Genomic DNA, 12,708 nt, shown 5'->3' with positions numbered 1-12,708 from the left:
AAACATGGGGCTAGAATTTAATCACTTGTGAGGCCCCATACAGCTCTAATATTCTGGGGTTCTATTATTCTTTCTTCTAAAACATACTTTTAGAGAGACTTTTTTTTTTTTAAGTTTAATTAGAAATAGACGTTGAACTTTTTCAGATGCCTTTTTGGTGTATATTACAGTGATGTATGATTTTATTGTTTTTTATTAATGTAATGTGTTCTGCAGCTGTTATATGAACTTTGTAACTCTAGAATTATTTTAGCAGTTCTTCCAAATATTTCTCTATTCAATTTTCTGAGATTTTATTAGGATTTTTGCATCCATGTTCATAAATAAGAGTCTCCTAAATGTCTTTATATTATCTTGCTTTTTATTTTTTTAATGAAAATTACATTTACTTCAGCAAAGGAACTGGGTATCTTCCAATCATTTTCTATACTTTGGGAGTATATGGAAATGATTTGTTATTTGATACTTTGGAAAAGTCTCAGGACAGCCATCACAAGCAGATGACATTTTAATTGGTTATTTCTGACAATTTATGGATTATTTCTCATAACCAGTCTGGACATATTCTCTTTTAAATGTCAGTTTTATCATATTATATCATTATAAGGAGCCAGATATTTTGATACTAGTAATTAAATTTTTAGCATCAAGCTGACAGATCTCTGTTTTCAAATCTAATTGATTTATCTTATATATCTCCTATTCAATTATAAATGTACTAATTTGTACTTTTACGATTGAGCTGACATTTTACCAATTTAATCTGTAAGAAGCAATTAATGGTTTCAAATATTTTTCTAATTTTTGTCATTCATGCTTGGTTTTCTTATTCCACTTTGATTTCTTTTGTTCTCTTTCTAAATTCTAACCACAAACTCCTTAAAAAAAAAAAGAAAACATTTACTTACGCCTTATCCCTAATACAGATATTTAAAGCATGATTTTTTTCTTTATAGTACTGCTTGGGTATCATCACATAAACTTGCTTGCATAGATTTGAATTTTCATTATTTTGAAATTATCCTCCCACATATCCTCTACAACACAAATGTTATTTTAGAGAAGTATCTTTTGTCGCCATATTAACCTACTTCTATAAGAAACAAACTATCAAAGTATGTATACATTTCTGCCTGCTCTCACATTTCTGTCTACTTTTCTTTCATGTATTTTGGCATTATGTTCTTTAAAATAACTAAATCAGTACTACTAGGTTTTCATTATTTAATGTAAATTTCATCTTTATTTACCATTCAAATTTTGATTGTGAAATTTATTTTATCAGATATAACATAAGCAGTCACTGCTTCTTTCATATTTGTTCCAGCATGAGGAAGAAAACATAGACCATAGTTTAATTGTTTTTCATCTTAAATATTTCTTTGTTTTGTGTATACTTGGATGATTAAACTTTCTTTTGTTTTCTAAACTGGTGACTTTTTAAAAAAATCAGTCCTTGGATTTTCTAAGTAGATAATCCTACTGTATGATAACAATTTTGTCTCTTCCTTGCTAATAGTTACATTTAATTTTAATTTCTGCACCAGGTGTGGCTTCCAGCAAAATGTTGAATAGAAACTGTGAATAGTAACATCAAATGTTTTACTACTAATATGACAATTGCTGTAAGTTTGCAAGCCTTCTTTTTAAGCTAAATTGAGCCTGTTTACATTTAATAATTGTAATAAACATTTATAGAATGAATGTATAAGTGAATTCCTTCATACTGTTTTTTTACTTTAAGTTAATGTATATATATATAAAATGAGGAATAAATGTAATCTGATATGATTAGTCAACTTGATGATATAGAATATGAATTAAATTGAACTCATATTTGCTTTTTTTCTTTCGGTAAAAACACCATTTTCTTATGTCAGCTTTCTCCCAATACCTTAGTGAATTAAGAACTGAGCTAAAACAGGTTGGAAGTCCCATTTTAAATTCAAGTAAAGCATAGACATTCAGACTTGACAACAGACAACGGTAATGACATTTAATGAGATAAATTCAATGAACGTAGGTAAATGTCTATAAACATAAGGTTTTCTACATGGCACAACCCTATACCGGAATCACAGTAACTCAACTGCATTCTCACTTGACAATAATGTCATACAAGTGAATTTGCTGATGACTAGCAAAATTACAAAATGAACTCAAGGCCACTTAATCAAGAGTCACAACAACAAAGAAACTCTAGGAATGAAGGTCAAGGCAGGAGGTTGCAGCTGGCCAGATATGATACCATTTGCCTAATTTTCATGTAGGAATTTGCTACAACAAATAAAATAACTATCTCCTCTTAGTTACTAGAAAAGAAAAGAAAACAACAGGTATTACCTAATCACCATTCTGTGGCCATGAAATTAAAATATTTCCTGAATGTATGATTAAAAGAAAAAAGTCTTTAAAAACAATATTAATCATTCTTATACATTCACAATAGAAGCTCTTAAGTCTGAATTTAAAACACTACTCAGTATTTGCTTAAGAAACACATTTAGACAATATGGCTTTTGACATATTAAAGTTCTATGAGAAAAACTAAGACATCTTTTAATTTTGCTTTAATATCAAATTAACAGAGCAACTTAAAAATTCAATAAGAGCATGGGTTGGTTTGATTCAAGAAGTGCTTTCAAAATTCAATCACTTAACTTCCTTTCAGGAGAAAGTGTTCATCATCACAGATTTTATTCTAACTTAACTTTTGGAGAAGAAAATGGAAAATCAAACCCATAGCACAGTAGTTATGTAAGATATTTCCTCCTCTGTGTCAGGCAAAGTGCCTTTGCCCTCTCATAACACGTTCTACTTCAACAGATGATTTAACTGGTCCTGTAGATTTGATGACTGCTCAACACTACAAATTAGAATAGAGAAAAAGGTTTATCTAGAATGAGCATCTAGTTGTCATAGCAACCCTCTCTATGCAATATTACTTTCTTTTGGCTTTAAATGTGGGGGCTATTGATGGGGTCAGATCCATGGTTGGATGCAGAGATAGGGGTATTCCTCTACATTCTTTGTATGCAATGGTTTCCTGTCTCTGCAAGTCCAATTTCATATGTTCTCCCTAGAAAAAATGGAGGACTAGATACTGAAAAAAAAAAATGTGATCAATGTTAAAAAAAAAGACATCTCATTGTGCAAATGATTTGCACAAAGTATATGATATGCATAGTTCTGTTGAACTAAATCAAAATTTCTATTGGTCCACTAGGGTCCCAGACATGTTTAAACTATGAAGAAAAGATCTGTAAAGCCAACTAGTAATGTAAACAACATTGCAAGGGACAGATTTAATCCACTTAAAACAAAAACAAGGCTGTTCAATGACTCTGGCACATTTACTTGACTTAATGAATATTACCAGCGTAAAAGGTTTCCTACCCTCAAAGTTGGTCTCTACACCCTATAACTTTTAGAAAGCCTTTGCTAGCAGTGAATTGACTTACTGCATGCCTTTGAAATATTCTTTATATTCCCAATGAGCTATCCTAGAACACATGGCAACTTAAGGGCATCTGTGAACCAGAGTTTTGTACTGATCCTAGGCCCAGCAGCATAATTCCCCCCAGCCTGCTACAGTTAGTTGGCCCCCCACTCCTCTACCTTTGGGGTTACTTACTTCTTCTGAATAGCTTCTTGCCTAAATCAGAAAAGGAAAGAGGAAAATAAACATAAGAAAATGCAGCGAACTAGTAAAAGTTATTTTTGGTCAGATATGTATATATAGGCAGAACAAATTTCCAGCTTGTCACATTTCATATTTCTGTCCATCCTATCCTAAGATTGTGCTATTGAACAGAGGTTCAATATCTGAGTGCAGAGTTGCTGAAAAGATGATTCTAAACCTAAAGATGTAATAATATTCTATCAGAGTGAGGGATGTGGTCTAACAAACTACAAGTATGGCTCAAATTCAGTCTGGGTATGTGGAGCCAAACGGTCACATACCTGATATGTACACACCCCAAAAAATGAATATTTAGCTATTTAGATATCAAAAGTTAAACTCCCAATCAGATATTTCTAATAGATACATAAGTATAATGTCAACTACATAAAATAAAAAGCAAAATGAAATAAGATGAAAAGTTAATTAAATTATAATTTTGTCCAAAAGGGGTCTCTATATTTCAAAATCTCCTGGATGATTTATATGTAGTTAGGGCTGGGTTATATATGGGAATGTAAGATAAAGAACATAGTTATACTTGATTCTCCAGGAAAGGTGCAGATGCTCCAGGAAAGACCTCAGGCACAGACAGTGGACAGATACTGGTTAAGTGCCTACTGGGTGCCAAGCGCTGTGCATGTGTGTGGTCCTGGATGGGCCCTGCCCTTATGGGGTTTGCAGTCTCTCCTTCTGAAAAGCCCTCAAATTATCAGAGAGGTTCACAAAGGTGGTCCCCACTCTGATCACACCCCATACCCTAAATTCTTCTGCAGTCTCAAGCATCTCTTCCAGAGGGAACACATCCTTGACTAACCCCTCCTTTACTCCCAGCTCCTGCCTCCACAGGAAAATGTGCTGAAGCACAAAGGCCACAAGAAACAGCCTGCAGAAAACAATTGTTTAGTAAGTACAGTAGGCACTGGAGAGGGCATACTCACTGGTATTGAAGATGTGTCGTTATTATTGCCATTTTTCTTAAACTCTGCATTAAAAAAAAAAAAAGAGAAATAGAACATTCCACTTCCCTGAAGCCAAACAAACTGTGCATATAAAACCCAAATCATAACAGAAATTGTTTCTTACATCTTCTGAGTGTAAGATGGCATCTTCCTGTAGTACCATGTTTCGAGCGGCCTGACCTAGCAGCTGGAAGACAAAAATAAAATGGTAATAATCAAAACTTCCAAACTTCCTGTAATCTTCTCTCTGCAGCTGTTATACCACCACCCTTTCTCCATGCCCACCCCCCCCCACACCCCATACAAATATAAACCCTCCAAATGTAAAGGAGGATAATTTCCCATTTGTTCATGTTGAAAATCCATTTCATTGTCACTACGGCAGTTCTGGCATGGGCTCGACATCTGTTCTGAAGGCCACAGCCTGAGAAATCAAGTCCTCCATAACTGCTGAGTTTATTAATCAAGTGCTGAGAGGCAAAGTCTGCGAAAACAAACTCTGGCTCTACAAGCCCAGTGAGAACCTAACTTCTGATTCTTTAAAGGCAAACTTGAGATTTGGGGTGGTTTGAGAGGAGAGAGAGGGCAGGAGTTAGGACAGGGCTTTAAAGGACAGAAGGAAGGTAGCTGTCGAGAAATGGAATGAGAGACACAGAGGGGGTAAAAAGGCCTGGGGAGAAGCTTGGGCTTTAAACTGGGAAACCACCATGTAAAGGATGGCCAGATGGAGCTGGGGAAGAGAAAAGAAAGAAGTGCGGCAGCAGACTTTAATGAGTTCACTGATAGCTGGGCCCTGAGACCAAGAGAGAAAGGCTGAGTGAGCTCCGTTTCAGCTGGGTGGCCTGCGCTCAGCAGATCTGCCTCCTTACAGAGAGCCAAGAAGGGATCAACAGAGGTTTCTGGCCTCCTGTAGCACCCTGTTCCTGGCAGACATGCAGTCCAACCATGTAAGTGGAGCTACTGTTATGTGTGTCCTACCAACCCTCCCTGCTCCCTTGGGTCAGAGAGATTCTGGTGAAAGGGGGACAGATGACTTCAAATTAACCAGGATACCAGCACTGCTCCAGCCTCCAGATTCCTTCCCTTACAGCAACTTTTATTTATTTTTCTTTTTAACTTTAAAAATTAACACAACTTGGGACTTCCGTGGTGGCACAGTGGTTAAGAATCCACCTGACAGGGCTTCCCTGGTGGCACAGTGGTTGAGAGTCCGCCTGCCAATGCAGGGGACATGGGTTCGTGCCCTGGTCTGGGAAGATCCCACATGCCGCGGAGCGGCTGGGCCCGTGAGCCATGGCCGCTGGGCCTGCGCGTCCGGAGCCTGTGCTCCGCAATGGGAGAGGCCACAACAGTGAGAGGCCCGCGTACCGCAAAAAAAACAAAAAACAAAAACAAGAATCCACCTGACAATGAATGGGGACACGGGTTCGAGCCCTGGTCTGGGAAGATCCCACATGCTGCAGAGCAACTAAGCCCGTGCGCCACAACTACTGAGCCCTCATGCCACAACTACTGAAGCCTACGTGCCTACAGCCTGTGCTCTGCAACAAGAGAAGCCACCACAAAGAGAAGCATGAGCACCGCAACCAAGAATAGCCCCCGCTCGCCACAAGTAGAGAAAGCCTGCGCACAGCAACAAAGACCCAACGCAGCCAAAAATAAATAAATAAAAATAAATAAATGTACAAAATAAAAATAAAACTTTACATGCTTCTAAAGGCAAAACAATAAAATAAGACCTATCCAGCCTCTTCCCCTCCCCGGTATCTCTCCCCCATGCATAAATATATTTTAAATTAGTTTTTGGTTTATCTTTCCATTGTTCCTTTACAAACAATGGACATATATATAGATTCTGCCCCCTTTACATAAAATGTAACCTACCATATGCATTCTTCTGCACCCTGCTATTTTCACTTGATAATATATACTGAGATGGATCTGCAGCAGTATATACTGAATCTCCACCTTGTTCTTTCAGGGCTGCTGAGCACTCCACTGAATAGATGTCTCATAAGATTATTCAACCAGTCCTCCACTATAGACTTTGGGGCTGTTTCCAGTCTTTTGCTATTGTAAGTAGTGCTACAAAAAATACCTCATAGTTCTCTGTATCTTTCTGCCATCATGTCTTTGGATAGACTCAGAATCTTTATTGTGACTGCTGGATCAGAGGGTTTTAATTTGGCTACATATTGCCACCCACCCCCCATTAAGGTTATACCATTTTGCATTCCCACCCACCAGGTATGAGAGTTCCTGTTCCCTCCTTGTGGCCACTTTTAAGTGACAAACTCCAAACTCCTATGGATGGTGACTGACAAACCGATGGCAGAAAAGAAAGAGTTCTAACAGAAGCTTCCTCATTCAGTCAACAAATAGTTACTAAGTGCTTATGAGCCAGTAAGAGACATAGCCCCCATCCTTACAGGGCTCACAGGCTGGGATGACAAAGAAGACAAAGGTACTACAATACCTTGTGGTAAGTGCTGAGGGGGAAGCACTGAATGCCCTGGGAGTTCGGGGCGCAGGAGTGATTAACCCATTACTGGGTAGGTGCTCAGGGAAGGCTTCCTAAAAGAAGTGACTTCTAAGCTGAGACCTAACGGCTGCTGTTTAGAATTCCGAAGTAATATAATGTTACAAAAAAGTGGCATGATCAGATTTACTGCTTTAGAGTGTGGTAAACAGGATGGACTAGACAGGGGACTAAAGGCAGAGACAGGTTAGGAGAACACTGCAGTATTCCAGGCGAGCAATGAGAGTGACCTGAACCACAGATGTGGCAGTTAAAAAGGGGGGCACAGGGGGCTTGAGAGGTATTTAAAGATAGGCTGGACAGGACTTGTGATGGCCTGGAATGCAGGGGCTGTTGGAATGTAGGGCCAAGGCCTTTTCTGTGATGACAGATGTAGTCATTGACATTGTGCATCATTTTCTTACATAAACCAACCACACACGTAACATATCACCTAAGATTTCCAGTTTCAGTTTCCTTAAAGTGGGACGTCTTAAATACACCTGTAAAACCACCTGAGTACAGAATCTTTTTAGATTTCTAGGAACTTCCTCCCAGGCTTGGACCACTGTCTTGCTCATAATTAACTCAATACCAGTTTGTCTTAGTACTTCTCTTCAACAAGTATTGCTAATTTTCAACTTAGTTTTCATAGCAACAGCAACCCTCTTTTTTTCTGCCCTCATATTTCATCATTTCCCATATCATTCCATGAAACAATGTAGTTGCAATAGCAAGCACGAGTGCCTTACACAGGTTTAGGAAAAAACCACAATGAACCCTTACCAAGCACACAATTCACCTGGAGGAGCGCAGGTGTGCACGAGAGGAGCGTATTAGGCACAAGCATTCTTTGTGCCATGGACATAGGTTGGTATGATTCCCTCACTTTGTGCTCCAGTCACACTGGCCTCCCTGCATTCCTTACGTACATTCCCATCTCAAGGCCTCTGCATTTGCCATGTCCTCGACGTGGAACTCTCTGCCTCCAGATGTCCATATGGTTTGCTCCCTCACTTCATTCAAGCGTCTGCTCGAATGCTACCTCCTCAGAGAGCCCTTCCCTGACCACCCTATTTACGGAAAACCCTTTCAGCACTCTCTATTCCCAGCTTTATTTTTCTGCATAGCATTTACTACCACCTTTTTTGTGTTTCATTTTTTTTGTCTGTCTCTTCACTAAAGTGGAAGTTTTCTAAGTACAGGGACTTAGTTTTGTGTACCAACGTCTCCCTTGTACCTAGAACAGTTCCTGGCACATAGCAGACACTCTATAAATATGTGTTAAGTGGATGCTGTGAAAATGAGTGTTTTACACATGGAAATTGTCAGTTACTCAAACAGAATAGCTACCTGGAGACTGCTGAAGAGAGAAGCAATGCTCTGTGGGCTAAGAAGGATTGAAAATCAGTAAGACACTCCCATAACCTCAGAGCCTAGTAAAGGAAATGGCAAAAATACATAACTACAGAAAAATACAATATGGTATGTGGTAAGTGTCATGTAAGAGATCCAGTAAAAAAGAAAAAGTTTAGACTTGAGATATGTGTCAACTCTGTCCCAGAAAGTTGGACTGGCTTCAGCTTAACTCAATCCACACCACTTACTGAGCACCCTGTCTAAATCTACTACAGAAGAAGCCCTCATGAAAAATACACAAGGAGCAGGAACGGGAAGCAGCAAGCCATATTAGGGCAGTCAACGGTGGCACTGTGGCTTTTTGGCCACTGAATCCAGCTAGCGGCCATGGGAAGTGACGTCAAAGAACGTGGGCTTAGGACCTGTCTGCCTAGGCTTGAATCCTAGCTCTACTTCTTCCTAGCTACTGTGGGACCCTGGACCAGCGAAATTCCTCTCTGTAAGAGCAGTACCTCCTTTATTAGTGATTGTGAAGACTTAATGAATTAAACGACATAAAACACACACATTTTTTTTGAAAAGCTGAAATAGAATCTAAAAATCATGAAAAGGAGAAGGAAGCAGATATGTCTACCACTAAAACTGACAAAGCAACTTCTGTGCAACCAAGGCAAAAAGTGAAACACAATAAGTTGCATAATTCTTATTTGGTAAAAGGCAACACAACAATTCTTCAAAAAAGACAAACTTTCCTCTGATACTGAATCCTAAAATGAGTATACCATGTGGACCTCATACAAAGCATATCTGGGATCATCAGATCAGTGACTTCAACAATAGTATTATGGTAAACACAAACACTTTTTGTTTTTTTTTAAATTAATTAATTAATTTATTTATTTATGGCTGCATTGGGTCTTTGTGGCTGCGCACGGGCTTTCTCTAGTTGCAGCGAGCGGGGGCTACTCTTCGTTGTGGTGTGTGGGCTTCTCATTATGGTGGCTTCTCTTGTTGCGGAGCATGGGCTCTAGGCGCACAGGCTTCAGTAGTTGTGGCATGTGGGCCCAGTAACTGTGGCTCGCAGGCTCTAGAGCACAGGCTCAGTAGTTGTGGCACACGGGCTTAGTTGCTCCGTGGCTGTGGGATCTTCCCGGACCAGGGCTCAAACCCGTGTCCCCTGCATTGGCAGGCAGATTCTTACCCACTGCGCCACCAGGGAAGTCCCGCAAACACTTTTTTCACTCAGCTGTTTCTTGCAGCCACTATCAACAGAAGCTAAGGACACAACATGAAAGCTAATTTTGCAAGGATAATTCTACTGGACCTTAAACTAATATAAATAAAGCTGCTTTGAACATTCATATACAAATGTGAAGGCTTGCAAACATATTATGTTTGCTAATGCAACTACATAACAATGAAATAATAAGTGATGAAACATGAGTAAAAAAAGAGGTGCTACTGTTATGAAAACTAACTTGAAAATCAAAAATACTTCTTGAAAATAAGTAGCTAAGATACACTGCTACTGAGTTAATTATGAGCAAGACAATGGTCTACAGGAGAAAGTCATAGAAATCTAAAGACTCTGTCCCCAGATTGTTTTACAAGTGTATTCAAGATGTTTTCCACTTTAAAGACTCCAAACCTGGATATCTTAGATGATACATTATGTGCATGGCTGGTTTATGTAACAAAATGATGTATATGTTTTCTTTTCTCCTGGTTAAAACCTAGAAGTTGAAAGTCTAGGTCATTAGACCCATTTTGTTTGTCCAATCACGTGCCTCGCGGGCATTTGGATTGTCTCCAGTTTGGTGCTATTATGGATAAATGTGCTATGAACGTGTGCAAGTCTTTGTGTGGACATATACTTTCATTTCACTTGGGTGAATACCTCAGGGTACAATGGATAAGTCCTTTTTTGGAGAGAAACAGTGTGCACATATAAAGCTTGCTGGTGTAACAAGCTATCAAATAATCCCATACACGGAATCAGCCAGAGGATGATGAGGGGAAAATCACGGCAAAGGAGAAAGCTAATCTAAGAAACAGAAAACCAAGAATGTGGCCAAAAAGACAAGTCAGAAAAGAATAAATCTGTGGACAGACGATGCATAAAAGTGTGGAAGGAATCTGGAATGTTGAGGGCAAAACCACGCGGAATATAGGGGCCGAAAGAGACATCTTCACTAGAGACAACTCTGAGAAACAAATGAGGAACTCGTTAGGATCACTATCTCATCCGTCGTCTGCGGCGATCTCTGCTTTGAAGCACCGATTTCCATCATTTCGTTTCTTCCTCCCCGCCTCCATTCCCCCACCACCACCCCGGCTCACAGGACCGCTAGTCCTACCCAAAGAGACTACACACCCCAGAATGCAACACGCGCCCTCCGGAACGAGGTCTTCTCCCTTCTCCACTAGTTCACGGACTACAATTCCCAGGATGCAAGACGACCCTCTTCCCACGGCTATGGAAGTCGAGTCTCCCGGTATTAAGCCCGGAGGGTCCACTCCCAGCTCACCTCGGAGCTCCGGGAGCCCTTCAGCACCTGCTTGGTGAGCGCGATCACGTCAGTACCACAGGTGTTCACCTTCTCCGTGAGAAGCCCCTTCACAGACTGACCGAATCGCGCTTGCGAATCTGGGGTTCCAGTCGCCATCACTTCAACCAGTGAACTCCTCCCCACGGCCGATGGCGCGTCGCAGGGGCCAAAAGATGAGCAAAGCGAAAGGAGGCGGTGTCTTTTTTTTCCTACCATGGGAAAAGGAAGGGACGCATGCGCGTAGCGGAGGGTGAGCTTTGCTCACTTTAAATTCATTTAAAATACTCAGTTGATATCCTGAAGAAGACAGGGCCCAGGCAAACATCAATGGAGGGGATGGAATACAATTTCAATAAACCCATGGTTTAAAATCAGAAGGCCTGGATTACAGTCCCAATTCTGCCGTTTAGTTGTGTGACTGCAAATTATTCAGCCTCTGCAGCATCTTGTGTTCCTCATCTGTAAAACAGAAGTAATAAAGTTAAATGCTCCAAAGTGTATGAGAATGAATTAAGATCAATTCAATTTTAGCAAACATTTCATGAACGAAATACCAAACACTGCTGGGCTGAGGTAAAGAAAGAGAAGAGATGCAGTCCTTGTCTCCAGTGAGCTCCCAGGCTGAGGAGGCATGTAAACAAACAGAAGAACCGGGAAGAACAAGCTAATAGAAAAATTGGCAAAGTTCACAAACAGGCAGTTAAAAAAGTAAATAAGATAGTCAATAGGTATGACAAATGTTTTACATCTCTAGTAATTTTTAGTGATAAATGACCCCTTTGTTCTATTTAAAGCAAACTGATTATCACCTTGAAAAGAATTCGTATCTGAAGTGTTTCATGTAGCTCTATTTTTTTTTTTTTTAGCTAATGCACGAGAGAGATGACAATGGTAAATTGGCAAATTATGTTTAAAATCACCTATACTCAGTATCAACATTACTTTCTCTTCCAAGTGTCTAGATTCATATGTCTGATTCTTTCATTTAATTCTTAATCAACTTTATTGAGGTATAATTTATGTTCAATAACTACATTCTTTTAAAGCGTACAGTTTGATGAGTGTGATGGATGTGTACACCTGTGGATTACCACCACTCTTAAGATACAGAACATTTTCATCACCCCCACAAGTTTCCAAGTGCCCCTTTGTAGACCATCTATCCCTCACTCCAGGCAACAACAGATCTGCTTTCTAGCACTACAGATTAATTTGGGTTTCTAGAATTTTATATAAATGGAATCATACAGGAAGTACTTTTTTTGGTCTGGCTTCTTTCTCTCAGCATAACATTCTGAGAGTCATTCACTTAGTTGTGTATATCACTAGTATGTTCCTTTTTTATTGCTGAGAAATAGTCCATTGTATGGATATATATCATTTTGTCGATCCACTCACCTGTTGATGGACATTTGGGTTGTTTCCATTTGGGGGTTTTATGAATAAAGCTGCTATGAACATTCATATACAAGTCTTTATGTAAGTTTGTTTACATTTATCTTGAGTAATATCTAGGAGTGGAATGGCTGGGTCATATGGTAAGTCTTTAACTTTTCAAGAAACTGCCAAACCATTTCTCAAAGTTTACCACTGCATTCCCAACAGCAGTGTAAGAGACTCCAGTTGCTGCACACCCAT

At 39.5% G+C, this 12,708-nt stretch overlaps 1 protein-coding gene across 1 annotated transcript; it reads right to left on the bottom strand.

The window, feature by feature from the left end:
- Positions 1-2,731: 2,731 nt before the first annotated feature.
- BORCS7 (BLOC-1 related complex subunit 7) lies at positions 2,732-11,196 on the bottom strand. The gene is made up of 5 exons (XM_079709949.1): positions 11,050-11,196; positions 4,769-4,831; positions 4,624-4,667; positions 3,635-3,655; positions 2,732-2,866 (listed from the first exon to the last, which is right to left on the bottom strand). The coding sequence occupies exons 1-5, from the start codon at positions 11,185-11,187 to the stop codon at positions 2,815-2,817; spliced, it is 318 nt and encodes a 105-aa protein (XP_079566075.1). The 5' UTR covers positions 11,188-11,196; the 3' UTR covers positions 2,732-2,814.
- Between the last annotated feature and the right edge of the window lie 1,512 nt (positions 11,197-12,708).

Source organism: Hyperoodon ampullatus (genome assembly GCF_949752795.1).
Source record: "Hyperoodon ampullatus genome assembly, chromosome: 1".
Taxonomy (NCBI): Eukaryota; Metazoa; Chordata; class Mammalia; order Artiodactyla; family Ziphiidae; genus Hyperoodon; species Hyperoodon ampullatus.
The sequence above is the reverse complement of the archived record's forward strand: the minus strand, read 5'-3'. Positions and strand labels throughout refer to the sequence as shown.

Excerpts from the sequence above, each read along its gene's own strand:
- BORCS7 (XM_079709949.1), bottom strand. The coding sequence starts at position 11,187 with ATGGCGACTGGAACCCCAGATTCGCAAGCGCGATTCGGTCAGTCTGTG. Across the intron at positions 4,832-11,049 it reads AGGGCTCCCGGAGCTCCGAG|CTGCTAGGTCAGGCCGCTCG; the intron begins GTGAGCTGGGAG and ends TTTGTCTTCCAG. Across the intron at positions 3,656-4,623 it reads ACGACACATCTTCAATACCA|GCAAGAAGCTATTCAGAAGA; the intron begins GTGAGTATGCCC and ends TTTCTGATTTAG.